At 47.8% G+C, this 19,733-nt stretch overlaps 3 protein-coding genes across 3 annotated transcripts; all 3 read left to right on the top strand.

Annotated features, from left to right (window-relative positions):
* Nucleotides 1-1,241: 1,241 nt before the first annotated feature.
* Nucleotides 1,242-5,901, top strand: EYB26_000333 (uncharacterized protein; the record flags this gene model as incomplete). Its single annotated transcript, XM_054259650.1, has 3 exons — nt 1,242-1,709; nt 1,772-4,938; nt 4,992-5,901. 3 exons carry the CDS (start codon nt 1,242-1,244, stop codon nt 5,899-5,901), a joined length of 4,545 nt encoding a protein of 1,514 aa, XP_054115625.1.
* Nucleotides 5,902-6,986: 1,085 nt separating this feature from the next.
* EYB26_000334 (uncharacterized protein) lies at nt 6,987-13,483 on the top strand (the record flags this gene model as incomplete). The annotated part of the gene is made up of 4 exons (XM_054259651.1): nt 6,987-7,009; nt 7,074-13,116; nt 13,171-13,272; nt 13,334-13,483. 4 exons carry the CDS (start codon nt 6,987-6,989, stop codon nt 13,481-13,483), a joined length of 6,318 nt encoding a protein of 2,105 aa, XP_054115626.1.
* A 2,967-nt stretch (nt 13,484-16,450) lies between these two features.
* EYB26_000335 (uncharacterized protein) lies at nt 16,451-19,669 on the top strand (the record flags this gene model as incomplete). The annotated part of the gene is made up of 1 exon (XM_054259652.1): nt 16,451-19,669. The coding sequence occupies one exon, from the start codon at nt 16,451-16,453 to the stop codon at nt 19,667-19,669; it is 3,219 nt and encodes a 1,072-aa protein (XP_054115627.1).
* Between the last annotated feature and the right edge of the window lie 64 nt (nt 19,670-19,733).

Below are 19,733 nucleotides of genomic sequence, written 5' to 3' on the forward strand. Positions count from 1 at the left end.
CCCCCCTACATAACGCCGTCGGACATAACGTGCAGCCCTATTACTCTGTAGACTATGTAACATAGTACGTATGTAGTAACTATGTAGTAACTTATGTAGTATGCAATATGTAGCGTGCAGTAGACTGTACGTACGGACACAATGGTATTGTATTGAGGTATTGTAGCACGTATGCTGTACGACACGGATGCTCTGATTGTCGAGGGGCCGTAGTCTAGTTTTCAATGCCATGTACTCTGTAAGTTAATTGTCCATAGTACAGGTACAGGTAACAAACAGTACATAGTAGTATTTATGCAGGATATTAATAGTGGGCTACATCCGGACTCCGTCCAGAGTACTCTGTTATAGTTTCGCTACTCGCAACTTACGTAGTGGCTTACATGTCAACGCGACGACCATAGCAATTGTAGGCTTCCACCAGGAGAAATACTGTTATACACTATTTTTCTATTTTCATATATACATACTACGTATTCCATACACTAGTACTATACTACAGATACTACTGCGTAGTACTATACAGAGTAATGTGAGAAGATCGGGGGCAACTTAGCCCGGCTGGAAGCGCCAAGCCGAACAAACTAAGGATGGGCTGAGCTCCTGACCACGCTAATCATCCGTAACTCCCGCGCGGTGTTATTACTGAGTATTGCTTACAATTACTAACCGCTGGATCAGCATCTCTTCTTGCAGCCAGATCCTTACTAAGAATACACCTGGCGTCTTTTCTGCCGTTCTCTCCCTAAATCCTAAATCATAACACAATTCACTCGCTCTCCTTCCTCCACCCCCCCCCCCCGTCAACGACCGCCTCCCAATCGTTGTCGATACTCAACACCTTCGTCTTGCCTCGTATCCTGGACACCGCTTTCTGCTGCTGTCACCGTTTACCGCACCTCGGCTTCAGCTGACTCCTTTTTGCTGTCTTTTGCGATTTTGCGGCTGTGTTTGACATCTCGCCCAGATCGCCCCCTCTCAACGCAACACCAACCCGGCCACCTCGGTCTCTCGTGGCTGGTAAGCTCTGAACGAACAATTTATTCGAATTAGCGAAAGGGGAAAGAAGGTGCCGAAATCAAACCTCAACCAACTACGGCGGTTTCTTGCATCGTCAGGATCCGCCGCTTCGATCGGATGCTCGGATACCAGGACTGACTGTTGAATAACCGCACCCGTCTCCTTGTTTGATCAACAAACCCTCGATTACATGCTCTGCGCGCCGTTTTAAACCTTTCCGGATGTCTCGGATTCAGTTCGAAGGCGGCGGCGAAGGGAATGACAATTCCTTACGGCCAACAAACAGTGAAGTCTCCAAACCGACGAGGCGACAGCGATGGGCGACTCGGCGGTTAGGGAATTCGAGCGGATTAAAGAAGCGGGTTTCAATCGTTGACCGACTCCATAAACGCAATGCATCTAGCGCAGAGGAAAAGCGAAATTCGGCTGGTAGCAGTACGGGCGATGGGAATAATGGCGCCCCCAACGAAGGCGCCCCCGCTGAAAGCCAACAAGAGACACGGCGGATATACTTCAATATGCCCATACCGGATGAAGAACGCGACGAGGAAGGAAATCTGAAAGTGCAATATCCGCGTAACAAGATTCGTACTGCGAAATATACGCCGCTGAGCTTCATTCCGAAGAACTTGTGGCTTCAATTTCAAAATATTGCGAATCTTTATTTCTTATTCATTATAATTCTAGGTGTAAGTTACCCCTCAGTCACTTTCAAGGCAGGATCCGGCATGCTAAAATTTCATGTGTTTAGTTTTTCCCCATCTTCGGTGTCACCAATCCAGGAATGAACGCTGTGCCTTTGATTGTCATTATCGTCGTGACAGCGATCAAAGATGCGATTGAGGATTGGCGACGTACGGTACAAGACAATCAGTTGAACAACTCTCCCGTCTACCGCTTGGTCGATTGGATAAACGTCAATGCCAGTGAGGAGGAAGTATCATTGTGGCGTCGAATTAAAAAAGCAAGCACACGTTTTATCATCTCCACATACCACGCAATGCAAAGGAACAAAAACAAGAAGGTAGAGGAAAATTCCGCCGACGAGGATGACAGGCGATTTTCCATGGCAACTTACCGTCAATCTGTGTATTCTGAGCGACAGTCTTACTATGGCGGTAACACCGAAGATGCCATTCAAATGACTCCTGTTGCCTCTCCACATCCGGATCCACAGGTTCAGGGAAACGGATGGCCAGATGGACCAAATGATGTCGACCAAGACTTGCCAGCTGTCAAGGCTGTGCGTGAAAGCGTGGCTCATGGTGAAAAGAGGGCAGGCACTATCCTCGACCGCTCGAGGCAGACCCCACATACTGCGCGCTTCAAACGAGAATATTGGAAAAGTGTCAAGGTCGGCGACTTCGTTCGGTTGTACAACGGAGATCAGATTCCAGCTGATATTGTCATCCTCTCTTCTTCCGATCCCGATGGAGCTTGTAATATCGAAACTAAGAACCTGGATGGTGAGACGAACTTGAAAGTGCGCCAAGCCTTGAACTGCGGACGACAAGTCAAGCACGCTCGAGACTGCGAGAAAACCGAATTCTTCATCGAGAGCGAACCTCCCCACCAGAACCTGCACAACTACAGTGCGGCTATTCGATGGCAACAACACGATGAAAATCACCCCAATGGCCCACTCCAAGACAAGGTAGAGCCCATCGGTATCAACAATCTTCTCCTTCGTGGTTGTAGCCTTCAAAATACCGAGTGGGTTCTGGGCGTTGTTGTCTTCACCGGCCCAGAGACGAAGATCATGCTCAATTCTGGAGAGACCCCTACTAAACGACCAGCACTTGCTCGGCAAATGAACTATCAAGTTATCCCCAATTTCACCATTTTGTTCATATTGTGCTTGGTCACTGGTATTGTCAACGGTGTCACCTGGGCTTCTCAAGGCTCCTGGACATTCTTCGAGTATGGATCTTATGGTGGCACTCCACCAGTTGAAGGTATTGTCGCTTTCTTCGCCGGTCTAATCTTGTTTCAGAACTTTGTGCCTATCTCTCTCTACATCACTCTGGAAATTATTCGGTCTTTCCAGGCGCTTTTCATCTTTTTCGATCTCGACATGGTTTATCAACGCCTCAATATGCCCTGTGTTCCTCGGTCTTGGAACATATCTGATGACGTTGGTCAGATTGAATACATCTTCTCCGACAAGACGGGAACCCTGACGCAAAATGTCATGGAATTCAAGAAATGTACCATCAATGGCGTCATGTATGGTGAAGCTTACACGGAAGCTCAACTTGGTATGCAGCGTCGCGAAGGTATCGATGTCGAAGCAGTAGCTGCTAAAGCCCACAAGGCCATTGCTGAGAGCAAGGTGCGGTCACTGGAGCTTTTGAGAAAAATCAATGACAATCCCTACCTGATTGATGATAACCTGACATTTATCTCGCCGGAGTTTGCCATAGATCTCTCCGGTCAAAATGGCATGGCCCAAAAGAAAGCGATTGAGAGCTTCATGATTGCCCTAGCTCTCTGCCACACTGCCATCACTGAACGTACTCCTGGAGACCCTCCGAAAATCGAGTTCAAAGCACAATCACCAGATGAAGTAGCACTGGTCGCCACTGCTCGTGACTGCGGTTTCACAGTGCTAGGGAGGAACGGCGATGATTTGATTGTGAATGTCCTAGGTGAGGAGCGTGCTTACACGGTTCTCAATCTGTTGGAATTCAACTCCACCAGGAAACGAATGAGTGCAATCATCCGTATGCCCGATGGTACAATCCGACTTTTCTGCAAAGGAGCCGATAGTGTTATCTACAAGCGACTTGCACGTGGCCAACAACAAGCGCTCCGGAAAACCACTGCCGATCATCTCGAGGAATACGCTCGCGAAGGTCTTCGAACTCTTTGTATCGCCGAGCGCATCCTGAGTGAAGAAGAATACCGTGTCTGGAACGAATCGCATGATTTGGCTGCCGCTGCTCTCGTCGATCGTGATGACAAGTTGGAGGAAGTCGCCAATGTGATCGAACAAGAGCTGATGCTCTTGGGAGGAACTGCCATTGAGGACAGATTGCAAGACGGTGTACCGGACACGATTTCGTTGCTAGCAAATGCCGGTATCAAGTTGTGGGTTTTGACTGGTGACAAGGTCGAAACAGCCATCAACATCGGATTTTCGTGCAACCTCCTGAACAACGATATGGAGTTGATTGTGTTCAACGTTCCTGCCGACAAACCTGAGGCTGCGGCTTCAGAATTACAACGATACTTGAACAAATTTGGCATTCAGGGCACAGACGAAGAATTGATTGCAGCTCGCAAGGATCATACTCCGCCCGCTGCCACTCACGCGTTGGTCATTGATGGAGACACACTGAAACTGATGCTCGAAGAGGAGTTGAAACAGAAGTTCTTGCTTTTGTGTAAACGATGCAAGGCTGTTCTTTGTTGCCGTGTTAGTCCTGCACAGAAAGCCGCCGTCGTGCAGATGGTAAAGAACGGATTGAACGTCATGGCCTTGTCTGTGGGCGACGGTGCCAACGACGTTGCTATGATTCAAGAAGCAGACATCGGTGTTGGTATTGCAGGTGAAGAAGGCAGACAAGCCGTCATGTCCTCTGATTACGCTATCGGTCAATTCCGCTTCTTACAGCGTCTCCTTCTTGTCCATGGCCGATGGTCATATCGACGACTTGGTGAGGCAACTGCCAATTTCTTCTATAAGACGCTCGTTTGGACCTTCGCCCTCTTCTGGTATTCGATCTACAACAGTTTTGATGGATCCTATCTCTTTGATTACACCTATATTATTCTGATCAACTTGGCTTTCACCTCGCTCCCTGTCATCTTCATGGGCATCTTCGACCAGGATGTCAGTGACAAAATCTCGCTTGAGGTTCCGCAGCTGTATATGCGCGGTATCGAGCGCAAAGAATGGAGCCAGCGCAAGTTCTGGTAAGTATCGTTGTGCGTTCTTATAATCGATATCTAATCTCATACCTATATAGGCTCTACATGTTCGATGGTTTTTACCAGTCTTTGATGTGTTTCTTCATGCCATACTTGCTTTACAACCAGGCTACATTCCAGCGTGGAGACGGGCTGAGTCTCGATGACCGTCAACAGTTCGGTATCCTTGTCGCCTCGGCCGCAGTTATCTCCAGTAATACATATGTTCTCATGAACACATTCCGTTGGGACTGGTTGACTGTTTTGATCAACGCAATTAGCAGTCTTCTCCTCTATTTCTGGACCGGTGTTTACACCTCCACCACCGCCTCTGCACAATTCTATAATCACGCGGCCGAAGTTTACGGAACTTTAGCTTACTGGACAGTGCTTTTCGTCACTGTCGTGCTTTGTCTCCTCCCCCGATTCGCCATCAAAGCCTTCCAAAAAGTGTTCTTCCCTACCGACGTGGATATCGTCCGCGAACAAGTGACCCAGGGCAAATATCGCCTTGCCGAAAAAAATTCCAATGACACGCATGGCCCCCCTCAGGCCAACGCAGGTGGAAGTCCCGCTGGCAGCGATGTTTCAGCGGTATCTTCAGTGGTTAAACCCATCGAGCCTCAGGTGAGCCGTGATCCCAGAGTTCTTGAGGACGAGCGGCCGATTTACCCGCCTTCTATCGCGCCAACAAACACCACTCACAATCCACGCAGTCAAAACGGTAGCAACGCCACCACATTTACGGCGGACAGCTTTGATTTCGGCACAAAACTTCCTGCTGTCAATTCGTGGGAGCGGGAACTGCCCGAATCAGGATTAACGATACACCACCAACCGAAGAGGTCCTCGGTGACCAGCAATGACTTTCCGAACGGTACTCCATTGTTGCGAATCGAATCCTCCGGCGGCAAGCCTCAAACGCCTCACAGTCCGCTGAGGACGCCGCATGATATACATGCTGTATAGTTTAATTTCCTCATGTCAGTATTTTTTATTCCACTATATGTCGTTGATGTCATTCTCATTCTTGATTCCAAAAATTTCCATATGTGTCTATATGAGCTTCATTCTGATCTGAAGCGGATTGTTTGTTTTTTCGTTGCCATCTTCTTGTGCTGTTTCAATATCGCGGTTTCACATAGATGGCGTTGGTTGAAAAGGCTGATGGCGTCCAGAGGTTTATCACCTTGTTCTCGCATTCTCATGCATCATTTCATTTCGTTTCTCGTTTTGTCGTTCCTGTCGAACAAGTACTTAAATCATGACTATTACCCTATCTCATCTTCAGTTTCTTCTCTTCTCTTCTTTTTCTTCGTCTCGTTCATGCCACGAGCTATTTTACCGATGTCGCCGCCAGTGCTTTTTATTTTTTTCTTCTCGGCTTACGGTATCGTGTGTCGGATAGTTACCAGATGTCAAATATTAAGAATTAATCAGCTATTGTATCATGGCAATCCAGCGGATCTTTTCTGTTTCAACTAATATTCCTAACTAGTCATAAATTAACACTATACGTAGATAGATAGAACATTGATTGTAACCATAGTACGAGTACTACGTAGTAGACTGTAAGTTAATAGTTAGTATAGTCAGTCGGACGCGTTACGCGTTAAGTGGATGGTTTCCCGCCGCCTCGCCGCTTGCCCTCCCCATCCAATCAGCTGTCCCGATCTGCCGCAAAGAAAGAAAGTGAGTCTCTCCATCAAGCAAGAAATAACATACATTCAATCCGAAGTTGCAATCACGACTAGCGGCTTCTTTCCTTCTTTTTGCGTTTGTTAGATCCATCTAGCTTGTCTTTGTGATTTACTTTTGGATTTTATTTCGGTTCTTAGGGGCATCCGTCGACGGGGAACCGCTTTCTATTTACCTATCGCTCTCGCCCGCTGTACATCTTCTTCTCTACGGAACTTTCGATCAACAAGCCCTGCGTGACTGATGAACTAACTTTGCTAATCCTGCCAGCTCTGCTATGGATAGTACAACGCTTAGCTTGAACGCCTGAATAAATTCTTTGTCGAGTTGATCGTGGAAGATCCACTCCCTCCATCATGGAGGTCTTGGATACAATACGGTGAGCAATTTCTCTCATACGTTATGGCAAGGAGTTTCGTCTGATTGTGATTTTTTTTTATCAGGGAACTACAAACACTACCAGACGGTATCCATTTGCTATGTCCCAGGCAACGACGCGATGACTACGGCCGTTACGATGATTCCGACGGCGAGAACGAGACACAACGCGCACTGGAACGCCGAGACAAGGCATTATCGTGCCTACCAATTCTAGCTTTCAGTCAAGATGGCCTAGAACAATTACAAGACTGGCTATGGCGGAAATTCGATGATACTCTGGAAAGCTGCGATTTTTGCATCCGGCAGTATCATCGAGGAAAAGTGACCCTGGCCGAAAACCTGAAAGAGAGCTACGAAGAGGAGGATATCGAGAAATTGATGCGATTGCTCGAGGAATGGGATATAAAGCGTATGAAGAGGAATTTGACGACGGCTCTTGAAGAACTCAATGCGGTTCCGCCAGAGAAAATAGGCCTAGACGCTTTGAGAACGTCGTCATTGCTCGCTATTTTTGAGTGTCTGAGTTCTGAAGTCATGCAGAAGAACGCTGCCCTGCTCAGAGAGTACTTTGACGCCCCGTTTAGAATGATCCAGACTAAACGCACCCTCAAGCTCACAGACTACGTGCCAGGTCTCACAAATTTCTTATTCGATCCCGACCCAGTTCGGAATCATTGGGCTCTGCATGGCTGGTCTCGTTTTCGTCGACCGCCTACCTCAGATGAATTCGAGTGGGCAGTGAAAGACGGACTAACTCGTGCTCTCATTTCTGCCTCACCTCAACAACAACACCTTGATATTTCTGCCATTCAACGATTATGGACAGGGTTGCGAATCATTATTACGAGACTCGACAAAGATCAAATTACTCATCATCTTCGTGCTCTAGATATTGACCCTTGTCGTTTGTCTGTCGAACACCTCGGAATCCAGTCACCCGTTCTGAGAGTTTTATTGAACACCATTCAATTACTCTTAGAAAAGGCACCAACAGACTTTTGGGACGCCATGCAGACCATATCACCCCAAGCGATCGCTGAACAAGTCTTCAATAACCCTCAATTTGATACTTACCTTCTGGAGGCAAAGGACGATGTCACGCTTTCTAAATCTCCACTAAATGACATGCTATCATGGATATCGCCCTTTATGTCATCTTTGAAAAGCATCAATCAGACACCCGCTTGCAGATATATAGTCTCACAACTATTCAAGCGGTTTCAAGACAAAAGATTACCCTCGGTCGCTCGCTTTCAGTGTTTCCTAGTTGGAATCGAAGTGTTACTTTGTACGCTACGAACTTTCACCAATAATGAATCGTCACGCGGGTCTGTTGCGCGCGTAGTGTTATCTGAAACATTGGAAATTGTCAAGGAACATATCGATATCATTGTCGCACCTGAGTTAGGCGGCGCTGGTGATAGGGCTCAATTGATCGTCAATGGTTGCATGGACGTCGTTAGCAACACTCTTGCTCTTGAATGTCAGTCATTAAAGACGGACTATGAGGTCTTATTGAATCATTCCACTATGCAACATGGAAAAAGTACTTATTCACCAGAAATCTGGGACGCCGTTATCGCGAGATTAAGTCAAAGCAACAGAGATCTCTCGACTGCAGCACTGAAAGGCATATTGGAGCTGGTCGGTCTTGAAAAATTTCCTACAAAAGGCGAGGATAGCCCAGAGAAGACAAAGTACAATGTTATCTATGGCCATCTCACACACCTATCAGCTCAGATATTTGAGCGTTTAGCTGAATTTGACCCTGAGCATCTAGATGCCTTGTTTGCTAGCCAAGATACAGCCTGTGCCTTGATTTCTGCATTGTTCTCGGCTGATCTTAACACCTATCAAGCAGCCGTGGATCTCATCAAAAACGTTAGCGGCCAATCTGCTAGGAGAGACGCGATTTCTCATCTTTTGAAGTCATTCTTTTCTACAGCTGTTTACGGTTTCGGCTGGTCGTTCTCGAGAATCAGTGCACTGAAAACTTTCGGTTCTGCTCCCAGGATGATTCATACCGGAACAGACATTATCGACGTACTCTGTGACACGCAAACCGGTATTCTCAGAACTCGGAAACTGACCAACAAGAAAGAATTGACGGAGATTCAGAACCTGTGGGAACGCCAATGGTCATCTTTGACCACGATTTTTGACATGACCGAAGCCTGGCACAACCGAGGAAACGACAAGAAAGTCATGCTGGAATTCTGCCGTGATACTATTCAATTTGCGGACGTTCTTTTTGCTCAATACCCCGTGTTTGCGAGTGCCATGAGTGGTGGTGACGCATCGCAGGAAGATACAGTGAGGGAAGCTCTACTACAGTACCCGACAGGAACGATGAAAGGCATGGTCAAATGGCTTCGACTCAAAGACGAATATCTTGCCACGACCTTGGTCGGTCTCGTCTCAAAAATCCTTCGACGACTAGGCGAGTTAAATATCACGACTGTTGATCGTAGTGCTCTCCAGATTATTGAAAACGTTGCTGTAACAGGAGCGATCAAGACGATGTTGACTGCACGTGAGAAAGCTGAATTAGTGCGCGCTCTCGAAGCATATTATAAGAAGCCAGTCGTAACGGCATCAACTGCAGCATTAAAAAAACAAAGCTCTATTACGGCCTTTGCCAAACAGGCCGATTCATCTGGTCGATCAACTCCAGCTCGGTCAACAAGCGAAGATGACTACGGCGATTCTTCCGTGCTGGATGAGACACTGCTGCAGCTCTCCAGGTCTGTTGAAATGAATAAAGCGCGTCTCGCTAGTCAACCTCAAAAGAAACTTCCCACCACGACCAAGTCGCCTCTTGTACTTCCGAAGCCTCCTACTCGTCCCGGAGCATCAGTCGAGTCGTTCCGCGAGAAACGAGAGAAGGAGAGGGAGGCCAAGAAAAAACGTGATCTTGCTGAGCTGCAGCGACTTAAAAAGAATATTCCAGGACTTGGTGTGGCAGAGCAGACTGCTGGACAGGGCTCAGGAGTACAAGGGGGCATTAGGGGTAAAGATCATACTCCCACCGATAGTATGATGGTAGCTTCTGATTCCGAATCAGAAGAAAGTGATGATGAAGTTGACGTGGAACTATTCGGAAAGAAAGCTGCCTCAACCCCTGACGCCGTTAGAGAATACCAGGAAAGCAAACGACGAGCTCTCAAGCAACAAGGTCCTGTCAAGAAAGTGAGACAATGGCGATCGGCAAAGGATATGCGAGCTCGTTTAGTTCCAGATCTCTCGTCACTGCACCGCACCTTACTCGAATGGGATTTCTTTGCCAATGGTGACTTACCTCCTAACTCGGGCCGTACGGATTACTCCCTTATTACATCTACTTTCAGGGACCCTATGGAATATCAGCGTACTTTTGAGCCATTGTTGGTCCTAGAAGCATGGCAGGGCTTTCAGTCCGCCAAAGAAGAAGCCAATTTTAAACCGTTCGAGGTCACGGTGGCTACTCGTCTATCCGTTGACTCCTTCATGGAAGTGAGCACAAGTTTGAAGAGTGCGGCGGATTTGAAAGATTTCGGTCTCGGTGAGGCAGATATCGTGTTGCTGTCCAAGTCCAGAGATCCTGCGAATGACAAGTCAGCATCCCATTGCTTGGCCAGAATTTCGGGCATCAATAGGAAGAAGGGCAATGTCGAGGTGTCATATCGTGTTAATCCTGGCAGTGCAATGGTGTCCGCTCTGTCACCAGGAGCCACGTTGTGGGCAGTACGCATCACGTCACTAACACCACTGGAGCGCGAGTACGGGGCACTTATGGCGTTGCAGTATTACGATCTTTGCGAGGAGATTATCAAGGCTAAACCATCACCGCTCCTCAAATATAACGACGCAAGCCTGAAGCCATTAGTGGATAACTATAGCGTCAATCAAGCGCAGGCCAAAGCCATCAAATCTGCATTGGACAATGATGCCTTTACTTTGATTCAAGGTCCACCAGGTTCTGGCAAAACCAAAACAATCGTTGCTCTTGTTGGAGCGTTGTTGAGTAGTACACTAGGCAATCAACATAGCGTGTCTATTTCCCGTCCTAGCACTCATCAGGCTCCAGGGCCTAAAGCGCCTACGACAGCTACCAAAAAAATCCTTGTTTGTGCTCCCAGCAATGCAGCTGTTGATGAACTGGTGATGCGTTTCAAAGCTGGCGTCAAAACACTTAACGGTCGATCGGAGAAGCTCAATGTCCTTCGATTAGGTCGCAGTGATGCTATCAATGCAAATGTACTGGACGTTACCCTAGATGAGCTTGTGAATGCCCGCTTGAACCAGACCATTCAAAAAACCTCGGAGGAAAAGAATCCTCAGAAAATCTTCGAGGATCACAAATCTACAGATACTGCGTTCAAGGAAACTCGAACAAAACTTGACCAATTCAGGGCGAAAGGACAAACGCCCCCCGATGAGCTTCTACGTGAATTTGAATTACTCAAGAAGAAGCGAACCCAGCTCAGTCAAGAAATTGACAATACCCGAGATCGCAATAATGAAATTGCTCGCAACAACGACTTGACTCGTCGTCGTATTCAGCAAGAGATCGTTGACGGTGCTCATGTTATTTGTGCGACGCTAAGTGGTAGTGGACACGAGATGTTTCAAAATTTAAATATCGACTTTGAAACTGTGATTATCGACGAAGCCGCTCAATCTATCGAATTGAGTGCGCTCATCCCGCTAAAGTACGGCTGTGCCAAGTGCATTCTTGTCGGAGATCCCAAACAGCTTCCACCTACTGTGCTGTCTAAAGAGGCTTCTCGCTTCCAATATGAGCAGAGTTTGTTCGTTCGAATGCAATCCAACCACCCTAACGACGTGCATCTTTTGGATATCCAGTACCGTATGCACCCGGCAATTAGTCAGTTTCCTAGTGTGACCTTCTACGACGGCCTGTTGCAAGATGGACCTGATATGGCAAAACTTCGTGCTCGGCCGTGGCACAACAGTCAATTGCTTAGCCCCTATCGCTTCTTTGACGTCCAAGGCCTACACCAGAGTGCCTCCAAGGGCCACTCCCTTATCAACATTGCCGAGTTGAACGTAGCAATGCAGCTCTATGAAAGGTTGCTTGCCGACTTCAAGTCATACGATTTCTCGGGCAAGATTGGTATCATTACGCCATACAAAGGCCAATTGAGAGAAATGAGGACACGATTTGCTGCTAGATATGGTAATTCAATTTTTTCCAAGGTCGAATTCAACACCACCGACGCTTTCCAAGGTAGAGAAAGTGAAGTCATCATTTTCTCTTGTGTGCGCGCTTCAAATAAAGGTATTGGTTTCTTGTCAGACATCCGTCGTATGAACGTCGGTTTGACTCGTGCTAAGTCGTCCCTCTGGGTTCTTGGAAATTCCCAGTCCCTTATTCAAGGCGAATTCTGGAAGAAGCTCATCACTGATTCCAGACAACGTAACGTCTACACGGATGGCGATGTTCTGGCGATGTTACAACGTCCACAGTTTACTGGATATCGAGATGTGGATATGGCTGACGCAGATGCTAATGAATCATCTACATCTGCGGTGCACACGCCTACTGAAACTAGATCATCCAACGAAATGGAGTCAGTGTCTGCTCGCAACACTCCTACTCCTGTCCTTAGTGGTCCATCAGGCGGCTTTAATGGACTGGACGACACGAAGACCTGTGCAAACTGCGGCAGCTTTGATCACTTTACGAGAAACTGTGACAATGCCGAAGCTCTTGAGCTTGCTAAAGGCATGTGCTTCCGCTGCAAGCAGCCCGGTCACACAAAGATCAGATGTACTGCACCCCGTTGCTTGATGTGTGGCGAAATTGGTCACTTGGCTGAAGGGTGTCAGTCTAAAGAGCTCCTATCCCAGAAAGAGATGAACAGCATAGCCCAAGAAGAGTCTCGACATAAAAGAGCGCAACAGGCTAAACGCGAGGAGATTAGGCAAAAAAATGCTCAAGCTCGCGATCCTGGCATTCCAGTTGTCAAGGCGACTAGATCACCATCGCCGCCTCCACAGCGTCAGCAACAGATGGGGAAGAGGAAGCTCCCGCCTAGTGGACCGTTTGCGAAGAATACCAAGCGTAGGATAGACGCAGAAACCCCGCAAGAAGTCCCGAGTGTAAGTATCTATCAATTCCTGTTACGCTTGTTCATGACTAACAATATCTACCAGAACTTGGTGAAACCTTCTCGCGATGGACCCGGATATCAACGCATTGTCCATGAGTCTAATCCTATGAATGATAATGGTGGCAAAGTTTTGGTGGATAATAGTGTAAGTTGCCATCGAACTAGGAGTAGCTATAAATAGTGGTCCCTAACACGTCGCTGTACAGTTGATACAAGCACCTCGCGGGCCAAAAGGAGCCAGACCTAGACCTGGGCCTGGATCTGGACCTGGGCCTGGCAATATGCCGCCACGTCCTCCGATGCCGATGCGAAAAAAGAAAGACGCCGACCCGTTCATTCGGCCCAAGAGAAGATGAACTACTTTTCACATGCTAACTAGAATAAATAAGTCGATTTTATATGTCGAGTTAGTTGGCGGCACGACCGGTTTACTGGCTTCGACATCAAGTTACTGTTTGCATATTTTAGTGGGCTTGGATTTGTTTCATTACGATCAATTGTTTGTTTTCGGGCATTGTTTGCATTTTCGAGGGCGTTTGTTCGCAAAGCATTTTGCATTTGGGATAGCATTATTTCAGGAGGTAGGACATACATTAGAGAGGGTCTGGGTTGGGCCATGAATGAAAGGTACAGAGGCTACGGACGGCTTCATGTTGGCGGCAGTACAGGAGTAGGCCCGTATCTAACCTAACCATCTACGTCTTTGACAGTTACCGGTGGAGATCTTTCAGCATCTCTGCAGTAGATCAGCAGATCACATCCCACCTATCGACCATTTTGTTGCGTACAATTTCGTACAAATGAATAATCGCTGGGTAAACAAATTGCCAGATGAAAGGGGGTAAGGGGAAGCGACATCGACAACCCTGAACCTGACCTCTCAAAGGCGCCATAAACTTTCCTAATGGAGTAATGATTCGATATTCCACATCGAACGAGCAAGGGGTTCGTCTCTTCAAAGCAAAGTTTGATCCAAAGACTCAAAGAGATATGAAGAATCAAAACTATTGATTAACTATAACTATTCTGTCTGTCCCTGTACGCTGTCGTATCTAAGCTTATCCATTTTAGACTCCGTACATAGAGTAGTGTGTAGCGGGTTGCCTTTCATTTCTTTTTCTTCAAATTTATTTTTTTGTTTCCTTTTTTTTCCTTTCTTTTTTTTTTTTTTTTTTTTTTTTGCAAGTCTTTAATGCTCCATTTGGGGAAGTGCACAAAGGACTTTGTAGATATTGATTTGATCATTTGATAATCCAATAGTTTTTATTTGATTTTTTGCCTGACAACTTCGTCTAAAATAAATAACTAGAGAACCTTGGATGCTTGAATGCGGACTGAGGTCGGTGTCCGTCCCGAAAAAGTCGCTCTTTTGCTTCTCTCTCATTACTGACAGATGCCCTGTGCTTTTTTAGAGCTGGTGATTTGAATGATGCCTTTTTTAGGCCATGACGGCGAGAGGTCCTCAGGAGTTACTGGATCTTGTCGTACCGAGGACATTCATGCAATCCGACGTTTCAGCTAATCTACCTAGGTATGTATAATTCACAGTCTATGGATTCAAGTACTCGTAGAGAATACGCGATTTTGGATCTATGTACTCCGACATCATGCATGTTGTCGCGTTTATAGTACTCGTTTCGCAGACGTGGCAGCAGACAGCATAGCACATCCGTAATCACTAAGCTTGTTAATTAACTAACCAACGCAATTTAAACAAAAGAGTAGTTACCTAGCTCTAACTCTGTTAGACATGATAGTACCTGGCCAGCCAGCAGGAAATACATCGATCTGACAGATATGCCCTAAGCATGTAAGCTAATTAGTTAGTGTGCATCCCTTGCGGTCCGGGGGGTCATATCGTTCAAGAATACGAGAACTAGCAATTGATCTCTCATATACGCCACCAACAGCTAGAGCAGAAGATGACTCGTCCCCAAATCGGAACAGGAGGGACGTCGAGAGAGAGAGTCAGGAAGCGGTGGTCTGAACATCCGGCGTCCAACTCAATTCCCCACCTACGGTAGAGTTAAGTTGATTAACTGGGCCTTCCCCGGCGACAATTGATCCATCTCATCCTTTCTCATCCGTCTCTCTCAATATCTGGTATGGCTTGCGTGGCTTGCATCCCTTGCTTGCGTCGGACAAATGGCTGCACTCGGACCCAGAATTGACAGGACAAGAACCATGTCCAGACTCAACTGATGATGTATCCCGACAGTGTGGTTCTTGCTGAGGACGAGTTACCTGGGTTCAGAGTCCACTTAGTCTAGTGCAGTGGCTACGGCATCATAGTGTCGGTGCTCAGGTGCGATACTCCACAGCAATATGCTTCGGATACTAGTCTAGACTATCCTTTGGAACCTACTGACCTGATAGGCCCCCCTCTTGAACTCTAACTGATGATCGATCTGGATGTGCAACGAACCGGTTCATCCTGTGGACAGAGCTAAACCCTCGGATCGTCATCAATGGTCTTATCGCAAGAACCAACTGGAAGACTTCAGATCCATTACCAAACTGGACTCGCATTGTCGTTACTCCGTACTGCGATCCGTGTTCTCGGCTCATATCTTTGTCTCTGCTCTACTCTAGTGTGGGATCCATACATCTCATCCCAAGCAACAAAGGAGTCTAGGACCAAAGGTCCCTCCACTTTCCAGCTTGTTCATTGTCCTTGACGAGCCGATGCATATGCGACTATGCATCATTCGGGACGGCGTCTGCCTCGACTCAATTACAAGCCATCACTCGTCTCGTCAAGGGGGTGAAGGGTTACTAGTTAGTTGTGCTTGCCTCGTCCGATGTGTTTTGTTCTACGCCAAACATTGGCCCAGTGGCTGCAACAACGCTTAGATAGATCCACGACCCAGTGAGATCATTGATTTTTTAGCTTTTTTTTTCCTTTTTTTTTCTCCGATCACATTCCCCCTCGACCAGTTTCAGTCTTGATGTATATAGCATATGCCGTCGCCTGTTATTTCCTTCCTTCCTTCCTTGATCCTGGATCAAAGTATGCGTCTTGGTGCTGGGGTCCCGGCCACTCCATACAGGATGTCAGACAAAACTTAACGACGCCATGGCGTTTTGACTTTGGTGCCACGATATCCTGTATATATCTACTTTTATATCTATATATTCGTCTGTGTGGCCCTTGCGAGAGTGGATGAGGCCAAATACATTCGTTTCGTCTCGGATTTAGTCATCGCTCGGAAATATCGTCTCATTCACCTTCGTGTCTCGACATACCATCTCCTTCCCAGCAAGAAACACCATTGCATCCTACTTCCTAAGTAAATAAGTTCACGACACACAATCCCCGCTCGATGCTCAACGACCCTCCCGCACCGAGCCCAGCCATCCCAATATACAGGCCTTCCGAGAAGGCCTTCAACACAACGCCACAACATATTATAATGTCAACAGCAGCCATCACAGACTATAAAAAAGTTCATCGGATACCAAAAATACGCAAACCCCGACCTCGATCGGCTGGAGCATCCAGTCGCCCAATGCGAAACGAGAATATCGCAGAACTAGTGCGCTTCTTTCAAGCACAGGAAGATACGGAGGAAGTCAACCTACCCAAGAAACCTACTAACGGAAATATGGACCTGATCAAGGCGGGTCAGCGCCGCCTTCGATATCTGGGTCAGACCAAAGCTGAGAGGACATCAGTGAAGGGCTCTGATGCATCAAGTAGCTCATCCGAGAAACGCACAACCCAACGGCAACACTGGGTAGCTTTACAGCGTGAAGGGTTGCTCCCAGGTCTTGGAGACTCCTCCGATAAATCTCGTCCATCACGGACAAAGCAAGATGTAGAAGCCATTGGACGTCCATGGCTTGACGACGCGCTAGCATCAAGAACCAGTAATGACAACAGATCGACATCGCAAACTACATTACCTCTTCACGGCTTGCACAGTGAATCCTTGAGTCTAGGAGACTTGGCAGCTCTCGTCGAATTTTCCGTCTCGTTTCCAGAATTGTATCCTCACGAGTCCAGTCCGCCACCGTATCAAGCCCGGGCCCAACCCGACTCTCAGCCTCAGTCAGAATCGCAACAACGACAACAACAACAACAACAACAACAGCCTTCTAGTCTCACCTTGGTGTCAGCAACGGATCGACCGTACATCCAACCAACCCACAATGTAAATGAAGATGATCCGCCGGCGACACACCCAAATGGAGGCCAGAGCCGTGATTTGCGGGTTGGCGGAGCTAATCCAGCACTAAACAAAACTATCCAGGGGCACCGTGTCGCCGGAGCCCTTGGCTCTGGCAGAAAGGCCCAGAGCAAGCCCAACACGGACAAGGGCGACGATGACAGCTGCTGTGGATCTAACTGTGACTGTGATGACGCGAAAAGTCTTGCAGTGCTTCTCCGGGCGACGGAGCGATTAGGGGTTGAGAAAAAGAAAAACAGTGCCCAGAATTTGGCGGAGCAGCCTGCCACCACTTCTACCTCTGCTCCTCCTTTGGTTGCCGCTACTTCCGCTCGAACCTCGACTACGACTGCAACTACAACCACCACAAAAACATTTAGTGCAGCCACTGAGAGAAACAATGAACAGCCTCACTCTCTCAACCAAGGGGTCACCGACACTCCTTGGTTCGAAAAGAAGCTGCGAGTGGACGAAAAAAACGACGGAGTTCAAGCCGCCCAGGAACTAAGCACTAATTTCATCAAAGCTTCCACTTCCAGGGGAACACACCAACCAGCACCCCTGTCGCCAGCTGAACCGGGCCTGTCAGTGTCAAAGCCTCGCAATGGAGCCAACGCCGGCCCCATACCGCTAAAACTAGTCGCTGAGTGTATGTCTCCCACCAATTCTACTACGAGTAAGCCTGTTGTTTCCCCACAGCAGCCGCCGTTGAGCCCACAAGATCCCCATCCTCGGGCTGGATTTCAAGGCCGTTTGAGTTTGACAGACGACTCGGCCCCAGTGCTGGTGCACCCTCGCTCTGTTTCTTCTATTGGCCCAAGCTTGGCGATTTTTCCTCGTCCTCGAGCTCTTCTTTCCCCAATTCCCATTCAATCTCGTCGCGCTCGCAGTGCGACTCCGGATGTCGCAGCATCTGATAGTAGCAGCAACAAAAAGGGAAAGAAGAAAGTTAAGAGAGCTCCGTTGTATGTAATTACAGACGCTGCTCCTCTGCCTCCACCGGCGAAGCCTTTACCTTTAATCCCACAAAGTGCAGGCGCTAATATCAGCAACAACCCTGCTCCGAGGGACAGGAATATTTCGACACCTGTACACCCGGTTTCTGCACCCTTGGAGTATAGAGAGGAAGACAGAGACAGTCCAATTCTAGGGATGAATCCTCAAAAGTTGCGATTGCGGCGGTCCTGGATTGGGCCTCGGCCATCATCTCAATACTCAAGCAGGAGCAATGATGCCTCCGATGGCACTAGTATCATGAGCGATGACCAAACGCCGAGCACTGCGTCTCCTGCTCTTTCCAGACCAGAATCTCGACGAGGACGGGCTGATCAAGTTCATGCTCTTCGAATGCGGGATTTGGATGCCAGCAAAAAGAGAGAAGCGTCTGTAACTGACACAGAACTTCATGATGCGACACAGATGAGACATGCCAGCATTGTCAGCACACAGTCTGGCTCCCCAAGTCAGAGTGATGCATGGAAATCAACTCAAAGGCATCGTGTCAGTGCAGTACCTGAAATCCCACTTCCCAGGGATCCACCCGTCAATGCCCAAGGCACGACTAACCACCGGCGACGAAACTCTACAGCTTCTCTGCCAGGGTCTGTCGCAACTACAAATGGCTATGAAGAAGGTTTATCTCGCAGTGCCAGTGTGACTAGTAGCTCCATTGAAAGTCTCTCTATCCGACATGGCAAGGCAGCCTACCCGACAAGAGATACCACTAGAAACTCGATCCAGGGACGAATCCAACCTGATTCGCCATTGCTGCCGTCTTCTGATGAAGAGAGGCATAAACCTCGTTCACGTCCTCACAAGGACAACCTTAGGACGGAGGCCGGCGCCAGTGAACGGATAGCCACTGGAAAACAGAAAGCAGTTTATGACCAATCATTGTCTTCATTGTCAGAAACCGCACATGATGCAACAATACTCGCCGGCGACTCTCAGATAAACTACCTCCACCTTGTCCGAAGTTTGGAGTCTCGCGTGGCCACATTGGAGCGACAGAACAAGATGCTTCAAGCTGCTTTGCTCGCCGCTCTTGACGTGGGTGTCTCTCATGATGCCGACAGTGTTCACAGTCGCTCTGCAAGTCCATCTTTGAACCCCATTAGGATACCAACAATCACTGAAAGATCGATGCTTTCACCCCATGGTTTGGGCGTTGATACCGCTCGCCATGTGCAAGGAAACTCGTCGCAGAGGCGTCGCAAAAGCCGTAATGCGTCTTACACACATGATGACGCGTCACAAGAGAGCCGCGGAAGTTTTGAAACTACCAGCTCCAATAGCGATAGCAGTTTGAGGGAGGTTGAGGTTATGTTGAGTGATGTCGATGTGGGAGACTCGACCCGAAAGATCCGTCAATAGTTTGTTATTTTTGTCACGTACACTCACTATTCTTTATTTTTATTTTTTTTCTATTTGCATTGGA

Source organism: Talaromyces marneffei, chromosome 1 (genome assembly GCF_009556855.1).
Source record: "Talaromyces marneffei chromosome 1, complete sequence".
Taxonomy (NCBI): Eukaryota; Fungi; Ascomycota; class Eurotiomycetes; order Eurotiales; family Trichocomaceae; genus Talaromyces; species Talaromyces marneffei.